The sequence below is a fragment of the Astyanax mexicanus genome, chromosome 1, assembly GCF_023375975.1.
Source record: "Astyanax mexicanus isolate ESR-SI-001 chromosome 1, AstMex3_surface, whole genome shotgun sequence".
NCBI classification, from domain to species: Eukaryota; Metazoa; Chordata; class Actinopteri; order Characiformes; family Acestrorhamphidae; genus Astyanax; species Astyanax mexicanus.
In genome coordinates this window covers 18,585,610-18,607,934 of record NC_064408.1, presented here as the reverse complement: position 1 = coordinate 18,607,934, position 22,325 = coordinate 18,585,610, and the positions used below count along the sequence as shown (strand labels likewise).

The 22,325-nt window shown below is 34.6% G+C and overlaps 2 protein-coding genes across 2 annotated transcripts; one reads left to right on the top strand and one right to left on the bottom strand.

The window, feature by feature from the left end:
- Nucleotides 1-147: 147 nt before the first annotated feature.
- cdc26 (cell division cycle 26 homolog) lies at nucleotides 148-2,711 on the top strand. Its single transcript, XM_007231416.4, has 2 exons — nucleotides 148-681; nucleotides 2,333-2,711. Exons 1-2 carry the CDS (start codon nucleotides 601-603, stop codon nucleotides 2,513-2,515), a joined length of 264 nt encoding a protein of 87 aa, XP_007231478.1. The 5' UTR covers nucleotides 148-600; the 3' UTR covers nucleotides 2,516-2,711.
- Nucleotides 2,712-5,705: 2,994 nt separating this feature from the next.
- slc31a1 (solute carrier family 31 member 1) lies at nucleotides 5,706-21,965 on the bottom strand. Its single transcript, XM_049473911.1, has 5 exons — nucleotides 21,813-21,965; nucleotides 9,034-9,160; nucleotides 7,848-7,920; nucleotides 7,374-7,542; nucleotides 5,706-6,012 (listed from the first exon to the last, which is right to left on the bottom strand). Exons 2-5 carry the CDS (start codon nucleotides 9,154-9,156, stop codon nucleotides 5,811-5,813), a joined length of 567 nt encoding a protein of 188 aa, XP_049329868.1. The 5' UTR covers nucleotides 9,157-9,160; nucleotides 21,813-21,965; the 3' UTR covers nucleotides 5,706-5,810.
- Nucleotides 21,966-22,325: the final 360 nt, after the last annotated feature.

Here is a 22,325-nt window from a genome sequence, read left to right as displayed (position 1 = left end):
AATAATAATAATAATAATAATAATAATAATAATAGTAGGAAAATAAAAATGTTAAAAGGAAAATAAAAATGTTAATGTAATGTTATTATATTCTAGCCTTTATGGAAAAAAAAATACAAAACGGAACTACATTTCCCAGAAACCCTTAGCTAGAGTAGTTACCAACTTCCGGCAGACAAGGCAACAACCGCCAACTTGCTTGCTTGGCGTTAAATGTATATATCGATATTTATACTCTAAATTCGATATTAAGTCGGGGCTGTTCTCGACACTGCTAACGCTAGCTATATAACAGCTATAGATCCAGTAGTAAACGCCTTTATGGGTAAATAACGTGCTGTTAGAAACACAGCAGCATTATCATACTGGACCTGTTTACTATATTAAGCTAGCTTTAACTTAGCTCTTTAAAAAGTCATTTCTCCATAATATTTTGTTGAAAATGACGTTTTTTCTGCTGTCTCGGTGACAGCTTATAACCAGCGCTGTGCTGAACCGTGGTTTTACAGCGGAAACAGCTGTGAAATATCGATAAACAGTGTATTTCAGTTCTATACATAGCTGTTAACTGCAGTATTAGCTACCCAGCCTCCTAAAATCATGCTTCGCCGAAAACCAACACGACTGGAGCTGAAGCTGGACGATACCGAGGAGTTTGAAGGAGTGAAGAAGGAGCTTGAGGTCAGTTAATCAACTCTATTAATTAATTAAAGGTCTCATTCCATCGTTTTTTAATAAATTGTAAAATGTCTGGTTGTGGCCTATAGTATGAATGAATGCCACGTGAGCTGGTTTTGAGAAAAAAAGTGCTCCGGTGATCTGTTATAACCATGCTTTAGTCCTGTGGAGGCGCTGAACGGAGAAACGATAGGATTTTATGAATATTCATACATGCAAACATATCGCCTTTAATTGGCTAACAGCACTGCGAGACCAGGAGGCGGACAACAGTTAGAAACGTTTTAAAATAAAAACATTTTTACTCTAATAACAGTCTTTGCAATGTCATATGTTACTTTACAACATGTATAATGCCGTGCTAAGTGCAGTTCAGCCACTGACCCACCAGAGAGCCTATGTAAACCTACGTAAACAAACAGAGGTGGGTAGTCCAGGTCCAGAAAGTAACAATCCACCCCGCAGCAGAGAGGAAGTTGAAGCAAGTGTAAACAGAACTGTTATAAAAATACACCTACCTATCTCAATTGTACTTTGCTGGTAATGTTCCATAGACAAATTCTAACCATTTGTTCCTTAGCTCTGAATTACTGGGCAAAGCATATAACACTGATGTGATATTTGCACAAATAACACAGGAACAAACTGCAATGCTGTTTCTAGCTCTGTTACGTCCTATCTGACGAGATTGATGTAGACATGGGTGCTTTTCCTGATCGACTCGTTTTTCTGAATATTTTCTTTTATTAGCTACTACAGATGGAGGTTGAGGAAGAGTTTCTTGTGCAGCATGCATATACAACTCAGAGAGACCTATTGTATTTCACCAAAAACTAGAAAAAGTGGATTTTAGAGGAAGGAGACCTAACCTAACCTAACTATTTGAAATTGCTGGTTTGGAAAAAAACTTTATATTATTATTATATATGAATCTGATACACACTTCAGAAGATAGCACATTTTGTCTGAACCTACCCATTTTTCTTTTCATCCTGAGAGGGTATAAATATGTGTTCGTCCATTGGCCTAATGCTGGACATAAAAGTAACACATTCTAAAAGTTTTTTTTTGCTTCTACAGCTCTGTTTTAACAGTTTAAGAATAAAAATGCTTTAAAGTTTTTTACATTCCATATCACTAGTTCTGGCCTGGTTTCTAGAACAAACTGTCAAAACTGCAGGTTATGAAATTGTTGGCGTCATTTACGTTAAATCAATGTTTTAGCCCTAAAATATTTACATATATATGATATGATCTGGATATATATAATAATATTAAAAATATCAGCTGAGATAACTACTATAAAATTTGGCATAAACCATTCTGAAAATCCCTGATAGCAAAAACAATCATTAAATAAACATTTATTTAACATTGCCTAAAGGGCTAATCGGATAATGTTGAAATTCTGACAATGAAATTTTATGTAAATCAATAGAAACACATGACTAGTCAAAATTACACTTGGATTTGTTGACCTGATATGACTAGTCAGAATGTCTGGATTTATAGGATATGTCTGGATATATAACACAACTAAAATGTTGGTAGGACTTGTGGCATTTTAAGCTAAAATGATTTGTGATAAATGTCTGTCTCAGATACTGTAAAGTCACTTTACATTATTTATTTTTTTATTTTTTATCGTTTTTAGAGTCGGAAGAAACAGCGAGATGAAGTGGATGTGGTTGGAGTTCCAACATCAAGTGAGATGAGCGGTGCTTCAGGAGGTGCTGAGGGCAAGACCAGAGAGCAGATGATCCACGAGCGAATCGGATACAAACCTCACCCAAAGCCAAACACTCTACCATCATTATTTGGAAACCTTCAGTTTTGAGCGGAGGACTGTGTAAAGTGTGCAACAGTGCCATTATGACTTTAAAGTAACCTGTTTTGCTATGGGCTGAGAAGAGGATCAAAGTCATAACCACTGCATTTTAAGGACTAACCAGGCAAAGTTGTTTCCTTGCTTATTTTTGCAAGCATTCTCTTATTTGTTAGAGATCAATAAAATCTCCCTCTATTTTCTAAAATGTCATCTGCTTTTTTTTATTTTTTTTTTTTATAAAACTTAAAAGTACACATAATCTGTTCTGATCTATCAGGCTTTTTCATATCTTAATCTATTCTGATTTATCAGGTTTTAAATACAAGACAGGGAATCAGAAGTCACATCATGCTTTTAATCACATTTCATTATCATTTATATAATTAATTACAGTACTGTATTTCAGACTATGCAGGTATGTTTGACCTGTAAACATTATAACATTGATTCTACACTTGAGACAAACAGATTTATACCAGATACTGTTCTGATTACATTACTTTAGAATATCCCAGTTATTCGATGATGATGTAAACATAGGTTTAGTCACTTCTATTCAGTCTTTATCTGCTTACTGACACATATTAATAACCACACTCTTAAAACGAAAGGCGCTTCAAATGATTTTGTGCATTGGTTTAAGAAAACAATAATGGTTTCTTAAAAATGTTTTTCACACGAGTGTCCTTTTGAAAGATGCAGGCTTGGCATTGACCCTTGCTCTTGCAAGTAGCAAAGATAGTGACACTCTTTATCGTATTACAATTTACAAGTGAGTAGAGCATTTTAATTATGTTTATGCTGATTTAAGGATATTTTTTAGTAAATATCGAACATAATGTTGCCTTCAAAGGTTACGCATATTGACACATCCCCATTATAAAACCAAAAGTGGTTCTTCAATGCCAGCTGAATCACTTTTTATTTAAGAGTTCATTATTAAAAAAAAGAGTTACCTAAAATACATTGTTGGTTAGTGCTATTTTCTGGAGGCTGGTACAAACACAATGTGTTCTTTATCTTGAGGAATTACAAAATTAATTTTTATTTTAGCTACAATAAATCAACACAACAGCATTCTTCATTCACATTTGCTATTAAACATCCTTTCATGTATAATAACTGACTATATATATATTTGTTTCTTCTTCATTGTGCCTGTTTTCTCAATGACAAGGCAGATGCTTCTTTGTTGACTTCATTGACTGGCATTTGTTAAGTCCAAAATAAACAAAAAGGCACACTCCATCAGTGAGGAGCGAGAAGTAAAAACAACACAAAAAATCTAGTTGTTAAAACTAGGCGATACCCATTTTTATCCAACAAGGAATGCACAGTACAGTCACTTCATTTAATTCCAGATATATTATCACTAAACAGAATAATTACACCTTCTGTTGCTACAGCACATTGTTTTCTTTTGTTACAATAGACCTACAAATGTGGAAAAAAGACTGAACAGGCCTGTGTCAGCAAACTGCAAGATAGTGATGTGTTTTGTAAAGTTTACAGTAGTAGAATGTTAAACATAAAATTATAAAAAGAAACTGTAAAGCAGACACATCAGATATAAACTACATATCGTAATTCTCTGTATTTACTTAAAAACACTCCATATGGAGTAAATTTCAGTTTCAGTTTTAAACTGAGTGCCAAAGCCCGCCAGGTAGGATTATCTTCCTCTCTCTCTCTCTCTGCAGGTGTGCACGCAGAAGCAGCGATACAATGATCTGTCTGTCTGAGCAAAGCTGGCCTGTCACTGATTAACCGAAGTACATTTAATCAATTCTACAAACTAAACTAGAAAGCAAACAAAGAAAATAATAAAGCCTAAAAATCTAAGTGTGAGCACCTCCAGTCATACGATCCAGGTGCAGCACAAACCCATAATAATCACATACAGTACCAGTCAAACGTCTGGACACACTCATACTTTTTATTCAGTGTCTTTTTTTTTTTTAGCATTATTTATCATTGTAGATAATTACTGAAGACCAAAGATCAGAACAATTAAGGAGGCCTGTTCACACCTAGCATTATCATTCATCATGGGTGATGTGATTGTAAGTAGCCAGTACTAAGTGCAGTTGTGAACAGGGTACATTGTGTCTAGAGGATGTGTCGCTATCCGGTCACTCCAACCACATTCCCATGTTCCCATGATGAGAGAATTGTGGGTAACCGAGGGTAGTGAAGGATCATTTCTCGACTGTATATGAAGGGTCCTTCAAGTTGGAAAACCTCTGGAATATAATCAAGAGGAAGATGGATGATCACAAGCCATCAAACCAAGCTGTACTGCTTAAAAAGACCGGTGGAGAAGAACATGGCTAGATGCACGAAAACTGTGATTAAAAACCAGGGCTATTTTACTAAATATTGATGAATATGAACTTGTTTTCTTTGCATTATTTGAGGTTATGTTATTTTATAGTTCTGACATCTTCAGTATTAATCTTCAATGTAAAAAGAATAAAAGAAAAACACTGACAAAGGAAGGTAGTGTCCAAACATGGCTTGACTTAGTACTGTACATGCTTTCCTATAAAGTCCACTAGTGTTTCTGATGTTTTATAGGTTAGCTCTCTTTTCTGAAACTTGAACTTTTTTATCGTGTTGATACCCTTTTGTGTACTTCATCAATTTAAGGCAATAGGTTTAAAATAAGGCGCTTTCCCCCCACAATGCCCCCCCCCCCCCCTCCCTGGCTGGCAAAATCCTGGCTGTGGGGAGCAGATTGAAATACGTAGTGCAGAACAATTATGACAGTTATGGCCTTTCACATACAACTCAGAGGTAGACTGTAGAGGTAGGCCATGCACACACTACTCACGGCACCTGCAGGCAGGAATTTTTGTGGAAAAGATGGAAATAAGATTTTTAATGATTGAAAAGGGAGCAAGATAATGCTGTACGCAAAAAAAAAAGAAAAAACAGCAATCTGTGGGCGGACTTCAGGTTGGCTGTGAGATGTGGTTGGCCTCGTAATAAAATGATTCAAGAAAGTTTAAAGAAAGTAGAAAAGAAACCTATTTAAAATAATAATAGTTGCCACTGGTTAAAGGGGACTGTCCCAATTGTGAGGCATGATCAATAATAATTTATCATATGAACACTGAGGGCTTTGGCAGACATTATACAGCAAAGATTCTGATGTAAATAGACGTAGGCATTGTGTGTTCATGTTCGTGTGTGTGTTCATGTGTGTGTCTTTTCCAGAACTTCTGATGGTGGATTAACATGTGCTTGTGTATGTGGGAAAGAAATAGAGACAGAGAGAGAGAAAACATGGCCGATCTGAGGGTTAATGACAGTGTTCCGTAATGTCCACCACCACTGCCTTCCTCCAGCTGAACAAGAAGTATCCCACTCCAGCTCCGGCCGCTACAGCGATGCAGAGGTAGCCGTTGTAGGTCATGAACACCAGCATTAGGAAGTAGCTGACCACCACCTGGATGACGTGTAGTATAGTCTGGAACAAGTGCGGCAGGCTTAGCATTCGTTGACTGAAAGAGAGAAAAAACAAAGTTGGTTGTTATTTTAAAATAAAACACAAACCTACACTTTAAAATTGCCTATTTAATATGAATGTAAAGAATGTTAATAGTAATAAACAAGAATAAATCAAGTATTTAATGACTTTGTTTTCATAAAATACTTTTTAAAATGATCAGGGATCTGCAGATCCCCCATGTGCACAGATATCATTTTTACTTTTTACTTTATGTGTGGTGTAAATTAAGTACTTTTACTTTGCAAAAACTATATTTAAATAGGATTACATAAGGTATTATTAGTACATCCTTATTTTTTCCAGTCAGAGGCTGTCTAAAGACTGTTAGAACCCATGGACATTACCAAACATTGAGATTTATTTGTTTAGATGTTATGGCAGGGCTTTGCTGCAGTCTGCTTCAGTTTCTGTTTCTGCTGAGGGTCTTTCTGACTTAAGTTTTGTTTTTTGGTAAACTGAAAACTCCTCAGCTTGCTTGAGGTTTGCTGGTTCCTGAACATTAAATTTCTGTTCCTTAAAGCAGTATTTGTCAGTGAAGGGGGATTTTTAATTGCTCATGGGCGCCCCCTACAGGCGGAGAGAGTAAATCACTGCAGTCAAATTTTTGAGTGTCTTCTTTTCTGAAAGCACACATGCATTTTATAAACCTATTGGCACCATGCCTAATGCCATGCGTGAGCTAGAGAGGTATTAAGCCCCCCAGTATTGAGTTGTAGAGCTGTGAAGCAGTGGAACTGTGTTCTCTGGAATGATGGAGCTTCATCTACATTCACTCTACCTTTGGGCTGAGGTATAAAGTGGTGATCATTCAACATTCTGACTTCACTAATGCTCTTATCTAGCAGAAAGGCCTCCCTGGACAGTTACTCCAAAAAAAATTAAAACAAATTCTAAACTCTCCAGACCTTGTTACCCAGTTACCAGACAGGAATTAAGCCCAGTCTTAAACTTCAATACAATCTAAATTGTAGTTATCAACTGGAAGTAAAATTCAGTCTAAGATTAGACTTAAACCATATCTGAAAACCAGCCCTAAATGTCCTTAATTTATCAAATGAATAAGGCAACACACCACACCTGTCCATGACACTGCATTAGTGAGTTAATCAGTCAATTGGCCAATTTCTTGAGCCTTCATTGTTAATGCAGAATAGTGTACAATTTTGTGAAATAAAGCTAAAAAGCCTTCACTTCTAACACATCTCCATTTCTTTATTTCAAATCCACTGAAATTGTCTACAGAAGAAAAACACACAAAATGTGTCCCTGTCCAAACCATTATGATCCAGATTTTATTTTAAAATGGTTTTATAGTAGTCAAAGTCTGGGACATCTCTCTCTATGGTAACTCACCCAACAGTTTTGTGAGTTTCCATGAGTACAGTTCCATCAGCTCCTGGTACTGGCATAGAGTTGTAGCGCACGTTGACTTGGTTTCGCCTCAGCAGGACTTCCCGTCCGATCTTCAGCCCCTCGTAGAACGCAGCCAACAAAAACACCCCGATACAGGCGCCTACCATCTCTGAAACAAGGTCAGAAGATATTTATAGAATTTATAAGTCTTTATAAAATGTGTCAATAACTCTATGGAGGCCACAATCAAATTTAGAAAACAAAAACTTTTAAGATTTTTTTTTTTTTAACTAAATGTTGACTCCAGAAACATCTGGCTAAACTGGCGACTGCCGATATATAACAGATCTGTGTTCAGAAACATTGGGTAAATGCTGGAGTCCAAAAACAATTGGCTGAACAGTGGACTGCATGTGTAAAATAATCAGTGGTGCTAATGTTATGGCTGATTCATGTATTATGATGCAGACTCACCTCCCGGTGTGTTGATGACAAGTCCAGCAAAGAGCAGCTCCACATTTTTGCAACCAAAGTAAAAAGTCATTTTCTACACAAATAAAAAGAAAGAATTTAAAGAATTTGAGGTAAAAAATATTGTCAATAAAAAATATGAATTACTATACACAGTAAATGCTTTTCAGTAGACCATGCACATTCTACAAGAGTAGTTAATGACATGAAATTTTAAACACCTATGTTTTTTTTTTTGACGTTCATGTCACACTAAGTGGTTTTTACAAACAAAATTGAATAGAAGACAGACAATCTGAGAAAATACAAAAGATAATTTCAGTTTTTGAAGAAAAAGTAAATTACCAGCCTATAAAAGTTCCAATTTATGTTCAAGCCCTATCCAGACGGGATTAGTTTCTCAGGGGGACGTATGTGAAAAATATTTCATACTTCTACTTAGTGATAAAACTCCTGCATCCAGACTACAGAAAACAGGAGGTCCAGTGAGTTTTTTGGCTTTTCTCAGTCACATGACATCACGTTCAGTAGCTCCTCCATTTCCACTCACTGTTGTGTTTACATGGACCTCCGTGGAAACTAGCACCCAAAGTGTAATTACGGTGTGTAGCTGTGGAAAAATAGCTATTTTATTAAACGTGAGGTGACGAAACTCAGAGATGTGTGTCCGAACGGGATTACAATTACTGAAGAACCACAGAGTTCAGAGGAAAACAGTAGATATTTCAGCCTGTAATTTTCTCAGAGGATGTCTCAGAAAAACACACACATGGTCGTTCTGGACAGGAATAAAATCACAGAGGACCCCCCATAAAAGAGAAAATTACGCCAGCACCCCCTGAAAAACGAATCCTGTCTGGATAGGGCTTTAGTTCTGAGTTCCAAAAGTTATAATTTATAATCCCTTTAGGTACTAAATTAAATACGTCAATTTCAAACCCTTTATCCATTACTGTCCACATACTACTATGCGTTCTCTATGTTGGCATGACTGTTAAGCAGCACACCTAAAGGGTTCTACAGAATCTGAAGTCTATGAAAAAACGAATATGGTCACTGTGGAGAAGGTTGTGATATTTACTGTAACTAAAGTAATGAAACTAGAAGGGGAATTAGTAAATGTTGAATATTGATAGTGTATATAAGGTAATCTGATGATTATTTGGACAACAGTGCAGCAGTTACTAACCATCATCATGCCTTCATGTCCTTCATGGCCTCCAGAGCCCTCGTGACCCGTTGTGTGGCCGGCGTGAGGGTCTGTGACCATTGGGGGAGGCATAGTGGCATGGTCATGGTGTAAATGAGCCATCTTCCTGCACATAAAAAGACAGAGAAGAAGACATTGTTAAACCTGAGTCACATTATTTTGTAGGATTTTATATACACATAGTACTTGTGCACTTGCCAAAACCATGCTGACAAAAAAGCTTCAAAAGCTTTGAGCTTATTATGGAATACTTCGTAGACACATACCAGGAGATTACTACTACATTTCTACTAAAGTTTGTAGAGCTTTCCAAACAAATCCCACAGAAAACTTGGGCTGCATCCCAAATATGTACTACTACATACGTCACTGCGAGTTCTCCTGCTACTGTTGTCGTCACTGCTGCTGCTCTATTATGCATTATGTGGGGTTTTGGGATCTTAAACATCATAAAAAACATCTTTACCCATCTTACTAATTAGCATGCAGTTGGGACACACCCTTCATATGCTTTAAATACCACTGCTGTACAGAGCTGTACTTATTTAGCTAAACTACTTTACAGTACCTGCTGGATTGGGCTCTTTAAAGTGACATAAGCTTGTAAAGAAGGTAAGCTAATCTCAGTGATCTGAGATCCTCAGCACAGCGCAGATGTCCCACATGGATAATTCAGAGTCTGTGAAGACCCCGGGGTCTTCACCTGCTAATACATGCAGAAAAGTTAACTCCAAAGTATGGGACTTTTACGACCTGATGTAACATATATTCTCTAATTAGGCCTATCACAGTGATTTTATAAATAGTGGCTTATTGTGCAATATCTCCCATTCTGCTTATTGTATATTTAAATTCCAATGTCTGAGTATTCCTAATAACCAAAGTTTATTGCTAGAGATCTAGCAAAATTTACATTTTCGTCTAAAACTAAACAAAATCCATTTTTTTCAGCAGGTTTTATTAAATTTTAAAACTAGGAGTGTACCATATCATATCGTACGTAATAATATCGCCAACAATTTCCAATATCATGAACGATATTATATCCTGAAATATCACCCACCCCTAATTATCACAACAGGGTACTACTTTTTTTTTACTGTTTTTATTAAAAACATTAATACTAATATTTTACACTCTTCCCATTATATACATCTACTAGAGACAGATTATATCTATCCAGTATCATTCATTTTACTTTAATCCTGGATATATGGAGATATTTGGAGGGCATTATTAGTATCATGACATTCTGGATCATTGACTTCTGTTACAAATCTGATAAAATTCTTGTATTTTTTTTTTTTATATCTCAGTTTTTTTTTTTTTTTTTTTTTTTTTCATTTTTTTGCAGTGTATTCTTGAAATAATTTTCTAATTCAGTGTTTTGTCATATTGCCACTCTACGAAATATTGTAATATTATTTTAGGGCCATATCGCCCAACCTCTTTTTAAACCTCTGTATAAATATTGCATAAAAAGCCTATATATACATTTTTGTCTTGCTTTTAAAGATCAAGCATTTAAAAAAAATACCACTTAAAATATTTACTGAACATTTTTAACATTCCAGCAGAAATACCAACAAAGCATAACACTAGTATAAAAAAAAAAACTTAATCTTTCACTTATTGAATGAATATCTATTACATGAATCGCTATATCACTATATCAGTTGGATAATTTGGTTCAAAATTTACAATTACAATTATGTATTTGATTTCATGGACAATATAACTTCCAAACAAAAACTCTTAATATTAACATAGTTCTAATAATTTGTTAACATCTAAAATAATTGCTATCACCCCTTAAATGTGATGCAGAACATCTTAAAGCAGAACTTCTACAGAAGGTCACGACTCCCCGCCCACACCCCGTTTCAAATGTTCCAAACCAGGACTGGTTGAGAAACAGCAGCCACTTGAGAAGCACTAAAGAGCCCTCATTAATGAAATCAGACTGCTACCCCAGGCAGCACTCTCTGAGACCACGGCCTCTGTAATCTAATATTGGGGCACATATAAAACGATTACAGGAATAAAACGGGTTTTGCTAAAGGTCTGACACAGCCTGAGGGACAGACTGCACGTCAGAGAAGATCAGCCCTGACAGACACAGCAAATAAAGACATCCAGAATCACTCTCACATTTACCAAACGCTGCCTGAACCTGATATTAATGACTCCTAATCATGGCTGAAATATTGTTATAGAACAAATGCAGAAAGAGAACTAATAATATACTACTGCACTGACCAGAGTCCACACCAAAAATAAAACAATAAAAAAACAAAACTATATATATATATATATATATATATATATATATATATATATATATATATATATATATATATATATATATATATATATCAAACAGATGACTGTAGAATACACAGAAAAAATACTGAAAATATATATAAAAAATACAGAACATAAATTAGGAATAACAACTAAATAAATGACAGAATATAAAAATAATAAAATTAACAACATAAACAAATACACTAAAACAGATAAATATAAAACAATATAAATAATAAATAAAATAAATAATAAAATAAACACAAATATTATTTTAAAATAGAAGACTGTTGTTAATGTTCTTAAAGTTATAAAACTGCAAAATAAATATGCTTTAAACAATATGGAATAAAAACAGATGTGCCCAGATCAGTATACAGTTAAGAGACCTATAGAGAAAAATAGCGGGTGTCAGTAGAACATTAATATTACAATATATGCAAATACATATGTAAAGTTCTCCTCGTAGTAGTTTAGTATTGTTTAATTATCATATCAGCAGGTTTGGTTTGGTAAATCAGGTGAGCTGCTGATGGAACTGAACACATCCACTGGGAGGGGCTGGCTGCATTAGGGTGGGTCCAGGAGAAATATGCACCCAAGTTTTGTTCTTCAAACTAACTGCGCACAAGATCTCAACTTCTTTTTACATAATAAACAATTTCTGAATTTCTAAAGATTTTTTTTCACTGTAATTTGTGTCAGTGCTGGACATAAAGTCAAAACTGATATTAAAGTATATTTTAAATTTTGGATCGATAATATGATATGATCCCAATACTGATACGAATAATGTAAAAGTCACAAAACTACCCGGCACATCCACACCTGATATCTGTACCCACAACATTTCTGACAAATGCTCTGCAACGAACATCAGCCAGAGACCGACGCTGAAATTAATGTTTACAGAAATATTGGAAATGTGTTTAAAATCCTATTACTATTATAGAAACATTTTATTGCAATATATAAATACTAAATTACTGTTCATCTGCATCTCTTTTAATTAGGTCTGGGGGATTTTTTAACAAATAAAAAAAAAAATTCTAATTGGCGATAAGTGGTTTTAAAGAATTATCTTAGCTGCATATCATTGCTGATGGAATATATGTGATGTATGTACTACAATATTCCGCCAGTGCCTTTTTAATGCTATTTTGCTGTCAATGTGTTTAGTGTGTTTGTATAATGTAATGAAGAACTAGCTGAATAAAGAACTATCATCATCATCATCATCAATATTAAAAAAATACAAGGATTTTCATCAGATTTTAATTTTAGTCAGTGATTCGACATGTAATGATATTAAAGTAGAAATCCAGTGTTAAATGGACTAAATGAGTTGTAGTGAAATATGGTAACAAGTATGAATTTTTGTCAAATTGCCCGCCTCTGTTCACCCCCAGTATTCCGAAATATAGCACTTTTAACTGACGCTCCCAACAGGCTTACAGTGCTCGTGATCAGGGCATAGCACTGCTCATTTAAAGAATTCACTATTTTTACACCATTAACAAGCTCAAAGTAGCTGCACACACTGTATTTATGTCCCTATTACAAGCATTGTAAACCTGTTGGGAACATCGACTAAAAGTGCTGTATTTTGGAATGCTGGAGGTAATTGGAGATGGGCTATTCAAATTCATATTCAATATAACCCAAGCCTATTTAACACCTGATTTCTCCTTAATAATGCGCCCACTTTACTCAATAGTGGACTAAAATAAATTAAATCAGGAATGTATAATGCTTCTCTGTGTTAGATATGTCATGTAATTAGTGTAAATTGTCCTGTGATGTCACGAAGAATGGGCAAAAAATGCTTAAAAAAAATTTTATATATATATATATATATATACATAGACTTCTATTAAAATTTAACAACATACACACACTATGTGTTCAAATTGATGTCGATTTTCCTCACAATACTGTTTTGAAATGGTTACACCTTTCTACAAAGGTGGTATAGTGAAAAAATATATTATAGTATAACAATATATTTTAATTACACATTTTAAATACAAATATTTTAAACACATAAAACACTCGGACTGAAAACAGAAGAGTAGAACTAAAAATTTCACATCACTGCACATGTGATTAAGCACAGTCAGGTACTGTGATAATGTGCTGCCCGCTGCCAACTGGGGCAGGTACTTCTTTGGGGATAAGCATTCAGGATACCCTGCCAAGAACCGGCGACTTGTTCAGACATGCTCCAACACAATACAGCAGCTCCAACAGGTTCAGAACAAAAGAGCTTCCACTCACCCGATCAGCTCTCCCTGCTGCTGTTCTCCAGGGGAACGCTGTTCCGTAAGACTACACTACACACTGTACTATAATAATAATAATAATAATATACTATTAGCTTTCCTTTACAGTCTTAAACTCGTAAAGCTGCAGTTCAGTGAGGGCGAGAAGAGCTAATCTAGATAAATGTAGCGCAGATCTGCAGGCTGTGCTCCAGTGCACGAGAGCAAATGTAGTAGAGGCTGATCGCTTTAAGCTGATCTCTCATGACTGAGCTCCTCATGTGATCTTTCTTCTGCCTCTGATTTCCTACACCAGATAATGAAACAATCACAAGGGCCTGTCCATTCCTACAACTCGCCTTAGGGCCTGATAAGTCTCTTCCTCTTTAGGACCACATTGAGTTGCGTTACGCTGCCAGAAACAATAGGACAACATTAACCAGCACACAAGATACAAGAGCTTTCCTCTGGGGTCTCTGCTTCTCCTCATTTATTCCTACTGGATTTACTTTGAGACAAAAGTAATAAAATAGCTAAAATTGTAAAATTGTGAGTTTGGATTAGTTTACATAGTTTAGGTCTAGGTCTGTTTTGCAGCATATGGAATTTATTATAAAGAGCTCTGGAACAAATTAAGAGACCACTTCAGTTTCAGTTTCTGAATCAGTTTCTCTGATTTTGCTATTTATAGGTTTATGTTTGAGTAAAATGAACATTGTTGTTTTATTCTATAAACTACAGACAACATTTCTCCCAAATTCCAAATGAAAATATTGTCATTTAAAGCATGTATTTGCAGAAAATGAGAAATGTTTTCATGAATCTTGGAAGGTTCTCCTCCACCAGTCTTACACGTTGCTTTTGGATAACTTTATTTATTTATTATTTATTAATTCAAGCAGTTCAGCTTGGTCTGATGGCTTGTGATCATAAATATTCCTCTTTAAGTGGTCTCTCCCGTTTTTCCAGAGCTGTATATATTGTATGATACTCAATAATCTTTTTACGATACAAAATATGTCTTGATACACATCACAATTAAAAGGCATTAGCAATTAAAGATCCTTAAAAGCTACAACTCTACTAATACATTCGTATTAGTATGTACAACACTTAAAATACTTGCACATTATAGCCAATTAATCCCATAAATAACATCTCTGATTGATGATAACATGTACAATCTTATCACGAGTGCTGAACTTCCTAGTACGGGCTGTGAAGACTAATGCAGACCTGATGATCTGCTGGACTGAGAACCTTGTAAAACATTACTCTTTATGATGGGACACCGAGGCCTTTCAGCTCAAGTCATGTAATAAAAAAAGTCTGTCTGTGAAACATGGCACGTACAGCAAGCATCAAATCACTCAGTTTACTGAATGAGGATTGATGTTTCTTGCTTGTGGGGTCCAACTACAGATATGCATTCACACGTGGTGCCACCACTAAGAGGACATGCATTTATGGACAAGCTGATTAATAAAGAACCTCAATTTAAGTAAAATAATCAGATGGACTGAGGTGATGGAGTAACATTAGTTTTTTTTTGTTTTTTTTTTTTTTTACACAAATAAGACCTAAATATGGTTAGGCAGCCATAATGCAGCTCTTGAAATAGTTTCTCTGTTTCTTCCAAAACCCAGAACAGGAACAATAGGGATGTTATTTTCCCCATTACAGGTCAGTAGAGCATCATAATGGCTTTAAAGCTGTTATTTTAAGGTAAAATGCTGCATAATGCTATTTAAACTTTTAATGCAAGTCCATATTAGAAGTATTTCTCTCAGGTAATTATTGAGCATTTATAATGGTCCATTTATTATGAATTTGGATACAGCATAAAGAACAACTGACAGGCTAAATATAAATATTACGTAGCAATTACATATTTATTTAAAATATTTTTTATTTATCTTTACATAAAAAGCCAACAAAAAAAACATGTTTTTTTATATTTAATAATAAACATCACAATACTGGTCAGCACCATCTGCAACAATTTCACTAATCCACAGTCCAAAGCTCTTTCCAGTTCAGAGACTTTTACACTCAGCTCAAGGACAGCTAACCTGTATGAAAGTAGCAGAGAGAAATATGGGGTACAAAGAGCATTTTTAACCAGGAGGAAAACGCAAACAAACAGTCATGGTCATTTCCAGAGTTACACAACCCCTCAACTGTTTTAATGACCTTTATTTGTTCTTTAGATTAAATAAAAAGAAGTGCTGTGTTGTGCATGAATAAAAAAAGTTGATGTTACTCTAGTCATTAATATCAGTTGCAAAGAGGCAGTTTTTTGGCTGATCATTAGAGAAAAAGCTTAAAGCTGGTGTTTCTATGCTGAGTGAAATGTAATGTAATCCACTGTAATGGTAAGGGGATCTGTGGATCTTAGAGTTCACGAGTGTTAATCTACCCCTCCTCAATAAGCTCAGGGGTTTAACAACACAACTACGAGACCTCACACCTAAATAATCTTTACGTTAATCCATACTGGTGCTTAATACATACATGCACCACCACAATGGACTACTGACCCCAAGAACTGAGACTTTTTGGGACCATTGGAAATAGTCTGATTTACTTCTTTATAAACGTACAGTGTTGCGTGAAAGTGTGTAAAACCTTTAGAATTTTTTATATTTATATTTTATATTTCTGCATACATTGGAGCCAAAACATCAGATTTTTATAGAAGTAGTAAACATAGATATAAAGAACCAAACCAAACAAATGAGACAAAGATATTAGACTTACGTTCACATTACAAGCCACATTGCTCAAATCCAATTTGGCTATCTTGATGGTTCACATTCATAAATGTAAGTGAGCTGTATCTGTATGTAATGGGAACAAATCTGTCCCTGAAACGCCTCACATGCACACATTGATACGTGTATAAATGTCTCCTTCTTCACCAACAACAAAAAAAAACCCTCAAAAAACTAAAAAAAAAACTCAAAAAAAAAATATTTGAGAGATGACTCGTAGCTTTATAGAGGGAAATGGATGTTAGCAGCTCATTTGTGGAGCATCTTTTGCTGGAGTGGAGAGTAAACAGCTGGTCTGAAGTTCATACTCAGGTCGAGGAGCTAAAAAAAAAGGACAGGCGGTTTGCTTTTGCTGTTTTTTGCACAGCTGCGCCAAGAGATGTGTGGATACAAGAGAGAATAGCACATTTTGACCATTCACATTCATGTCATGTTTCTTTGGAGCGGATACTTATTCGATTTAGGGCCACATATGAAAGTGACTCAAATCTGATTTGAAACGATTAGAATTGGCACGCTCACACAGCCATGAAAAAAACAGAATCAGATTTGAGTCACTTCAGCCTGGTAATGTGAACTTAGCCGTAGACTTCATATAAGATTAGTCATTTATTAAGAAGCTTTGTGTTCAGTATTTGGTGTGTTCAATATTTGGTTGCACTGCAGTCACTGCAGCTGACTTTTCTTTTTATCAAATTATGAAGATATATATATATATATATATATATATATATATATATAAAAATTGACAAGCACCAAAGTAGACATTTTTTATGGGACATTAAACACTGGATTATTTTGGTTGTGTTATTTCAGGTCATTTACCTGAGGGCAGTATTACTCAATAGGGCATGTTTCCAGTTAATTATAAAAGTACTACATCAGCTTGTGCCAGAATAAAAAAGTTTTTTTTTTTACATTTAGAAGGTTATAGACCTAGCTCTTTGTTCTGGATCAACATGAACACGTTCTTTAAAATCCCTGTGGAATTTCAGTTTTCTACTCATTCACTTGTAAGCTCTGCTGCTCAGTGTGCCATATTCCCAGTTCACTGTGTGTTAGATCAGCTTGAGGCAGACTAATGCTGTGTTCCATTTACCTCAGATGTCTGAGCTGGAAATAACAGATCGAGGATGGACTGTAATGTGTGTAAGGACTGGGCAATATATTGCATATATAATCATTCTATTGGAATTATACAATTATATATACATAATATAATAACGACTATATTTGTTAAATCACAACTTCTATGCAGGTTACCATCTGTGTGCCTTAAATGTCATAAAAGAACACATGTGGGTCATTTCTGTGGAAAAGGTACAACTGTCCCAACATATATGATTAAATTATAATAAATAAATAAATAAATATATACAGTATATACAGTACCAGTCAAAAGTTTGGACACTACTCTTCTCATATAATGTTACCTTTTTATGATTTTTTTATTGTAAATTTAATATTAAGACTATATTAAAGCTATACAAGAACACATGCAGAATTATTCTGTAAATAAAGTGTTAAACAAACCAGAATATATGTTTTATACTTTAAATTCTTCTAAGTAGCTCATTAATCTTTAAGGACAGATCTGCACACTCTTGGTATTTTAATCTCAGTGTCTTCAAGAGGGAGAGTTACCTGAAATAATTTTCTCAGCATCTTGAAGGAAGGAGTTCCTGGAGGTGCTGAACAATAGATGCTGTTTTTTTTTTCATACTGTGAAGCTCCAGCTCATTCCAAACCACCACAAATCACCATCTCAATTGATCAGGTTTAGATCAAGAGATTGTGGAGGACAAACACTATTTTGTACTACATAATTCTATTTGTGTCCCTTTAACTGCGTTCAGGTCATTAATATTAATCTACAATGTAGAAAAGAAATTAAATAAAAAAATAAAGAAAAACAATGTATGAGAAACAGAGTCCAAACTTTTAACATATATTTTAACAATGTATAACCTATATACACAATTCGATATTAACTATTTAAATATACAACATGTAGTGTTATGAATAAATAGTGATAAGACAAGTTTTTTTTTTATTATAATAATATATTGTAATTTTTCTCATATCAGGATATGAGGTTTTAGATCATATCGCACAGGTCTACTGTTTAAGACTGGTTTATTAAGACACACATAGATAAGTAATAATAAGCTGTAGATATAACACTACTGCTTTTACTACTGTTGCTTTTACAGCACAGCCATCTTGGACTCTGAACTCTGGGATAAAGAAGTTCTGCTGAATTTTCTAATAGGATTTTTTTTTTTCCAGGTTCCAGATGTTTCAGTTTAAATCACCTACTTGGAACTCAAAATACCAGTATACAACATACCAGTTCAAATGGAATGCAGCACTAAAACAGGATTTTCTTGAAGTTGAAAATGATAATCCTTTTATCAGGTTTCATTATTATTAAGCTGCTAAGTGATGGAAAATTATATTTCTCACAAATTATATATTTTTCTTTTTTTTATTACAAGTTTACATTTACAAGCCTGAAATAAAGTTTAAATAGTTTATAAATTAGATCGTTATACCTTTGTTAATTGTCTATAAATGTTCTGAGCATGCAGAAAAGTACTCTTAAATACATGCATTGTGGTGTGGTCTCCTTCCAGAGTGGATGAATGACTCTTTTGAGCTTGTCAGCTCTCTCCACTTCTAATTTCTTTAGTTTAATTAAGTGTGAATGAGCAGATGAAGACTTGGGAAGCTGATCTGATATCTCTGTGTTCGCAGTAGCTCTTATATCAGTGCCATTAGCAGCTTCACAGTTGCACAAAAAAAAATAAGGTTAAAAAAATATCTTTTCTTCAGAACTAACATATATGACTTTGCAGGAATGGTAATAAAAGCACACTAATGCCTTTACTGTACTTTGTCCCCTCCGCTTTCAGCAATTCTACTGCAGCTTTAAATAGATACTACATACAAATCCCTCTTTTATTTTAGCCCTTATTTTCTGAATCAGTAGCTCTGAATAAGGAACTGAGTTCAGCCGGCAAATTAAACAGCAAACAAATCAGATACTGTAAATAAACAGCAGCTTCAGCATGGGGTGAAACTACCCGTAAAGAAAATACCTTTTCAATTGTTAGTTCACAGACTGTCGGGGTGAAGCATCCTGTGTAGGAGTGGAGCACAATGAGAGCACAGCTCAAAGCCGAAGAACACAGAGGATGCTTAAACTCCGCACAAAGACACAATGAAGCACTGTTACTGTCCCGCATTCTTCCCACAGCCAGCCAAATATAAGCAACTTCCGAAACGAGTTCATTAAAGTCCTGAGATTCCCATTAAACACTGCCAAACATGATTTAATACATGCAACAAAAAATTATATGTGCTGCAATATTTTTTTACAATATACAAAATATACACTGCCTGGCCAAAAAAAGGTCACTTCTTAATATTTTGTTGGATCGCATTTAGCTTTGATTGCTGCACACATTCACTGTGGCATTGTGTCAGTAAGCTTCAGCTTCTGTATTTATGTGGGGATAATATTTTTAACGATATGAAAAAAAATTACATTTTCCTAAACAAATTTCAAGAATATGACTGCAAAAGTAAATATTAAGAGTTTCATGTGCTCAGTAGTAGAAAAAAAAAATCTATAAACGTCTATTTCATAAACAATAACTTACCAAGACCCTGATTTTGCATAAAATTATAATAAAGTAACAAATAAAAATGTAACAGAAATGAAGCAATGTAGCAACACTGAATACTGAATCATTATTCTTGTGTTAACCACACTTTTGGTGTTTTTAAAATGGAAATATATGGAAAAAAAACATTGTGTAACAATAAGATAAAACGATAAGATAAAACAATCATAAAACAATGTTCAGCTCTAGTAAATCGTGATTAGTGAGTATACTAATAGGTCAAGACGTGTAAACATAAAAAAACAACATGATAATAAATAACTGTCTGCAGTCAGGTAATGTATATGAGGTGAGCTCTAACATACAATTTGTTCCCCACAGTTAGACAGAAAAATTGCTCTGTTTTGCTTGTCCAATAGCTCAGAACTACAAACACATGCAAAAAACAGGTTATCAAGTAATCCCTTACACTTACACTCATTATTCCAGTAAGATCTATAAACTCTCTACCTCAGTAGCTGGCGTGATCATGTAAGTTCTATTTGTTACAGTGTGTTACATATCTCTGCACATTTTCCTCACTAAGCACATTTCATTGTACCGTACCAGTTCTGCACTGTCCTGTCTGTTAGACTCCCTCTGGTCTGCTGTATTTATTGTAGTGTCATAGTTCTATGTTCCACATTGGTACACGTTTGCACTTAGTATTGTTGTTTCATATTGCACTGTGTACCTATATACTCAGATGTGATGACAATTAAATCCTTTTTATACATTTTATACATTTAAATTAGCTGATTACATTTTCATTAAATTTTCTCAATTTATAAATCCTTTCCTGAGTTTCTTTACTTTAAATTGAGTAGATTATTTATTCAACTTTTCGATATGGTAAACAATTTATTAACCAGAGGGAATCATTTTTCAAAAGTTAGCTTTCCATTTTTTTTGAGGTAACTGTTTATAACATAGAAGATAATATTTATATTAGTCATAAAGTATTTTATCTAGATATGTTTTTACATTAGGTTATAATTTATTGAACTGAGGAAATAATGTTAAAACTGAAGTTGAATTAATTGTTTTTTATAATTCAGGTAATCGTTTATTTGATTGACACTTTTAAAGCTCTGGTATGTATTAAATTATATTAAATCTTGATTTATAAAATACCAGTAACAACTGTTGAGATAAAGATATTAAATTGAGGCGAATTATTTATTAAATTTAAATCATTTTAGATGATTTGTCCATTTCAGGGTTTCCGTAATACATAAATTCACCTCAACTGTATAACATATACAGTGCAAATAAAATATTCTCCATTAGAAACCCAGGTTAAAGTATTAAACTGAGAGTAATCTGAATGTAAATAACGAAGGCTTTGACACTGAGCTTAATTATTATTATTATAAAGCAGTGTAAATATGAGCTTCAGCAGGAAGAGCTGCCAAACTGCAGCCAACAGGTAGAGATTAAAGTCCCCAATCTCAGACAGTAAATACAGAGGACCTGATTTAACAGCATATTAAATACAATAATAATAAAAATTAAATGCATAAACCTGATCAGCTGTACTGAAGCGTGGGAGTCATTAGTCTGGATCACAGAACTAAAACTGTAGATAAACTAACGTTAGAACTGAAGCAGCAGCTGATCTGAGCTCAGCAGCAGTAACAGAAACAGAGGTCAAACTATCGGAAGCTCTGCTCCTAAAACAGCCTCGCTGCGGGTCTGTCTGCTCCCCGGCCTGTATCACAGCCTGTTTTAGAGGCTCAGAGACTCACCGCGCTGTCCGTAGAGTCGCTCCTCACCGCGGCTCAGCCTGATTTCTCCTCTAAACTCCTCACAAACCCTGAACCTCCTCCTGCCCAGCTCAGCTCCGCTCCGACCAGCGCCGCGCTACGCTCCCAGAATGTCACGTAACACGCAGCGAAAAGAAGCACGCTACAACACAACCGTATTTTCCATAATAAAAGTCCCTTAATGATTTTACTAAAAAAAAAAAAATCACAATAAATGATAAAAACATTTATAGAACATTTTACAAGAATATTAAAAAAATATTGGTTAATAAAATACCGACCCAAAATAAATATAATTTCAACTCACTATAGATATATTATGGATATAATTTTTATTTCTCCATTCATAATGAAAACTATTACAGAATTACATCACCTACATCAGCCCGCACTGTTGAGAGAAGGTGGCTTGATATATTAATATTTTTATTAAAAAAAATAGGGATTCATGGAATAGTCAACAACTAAAAATCATAATTATTTGTCTCAAAATGA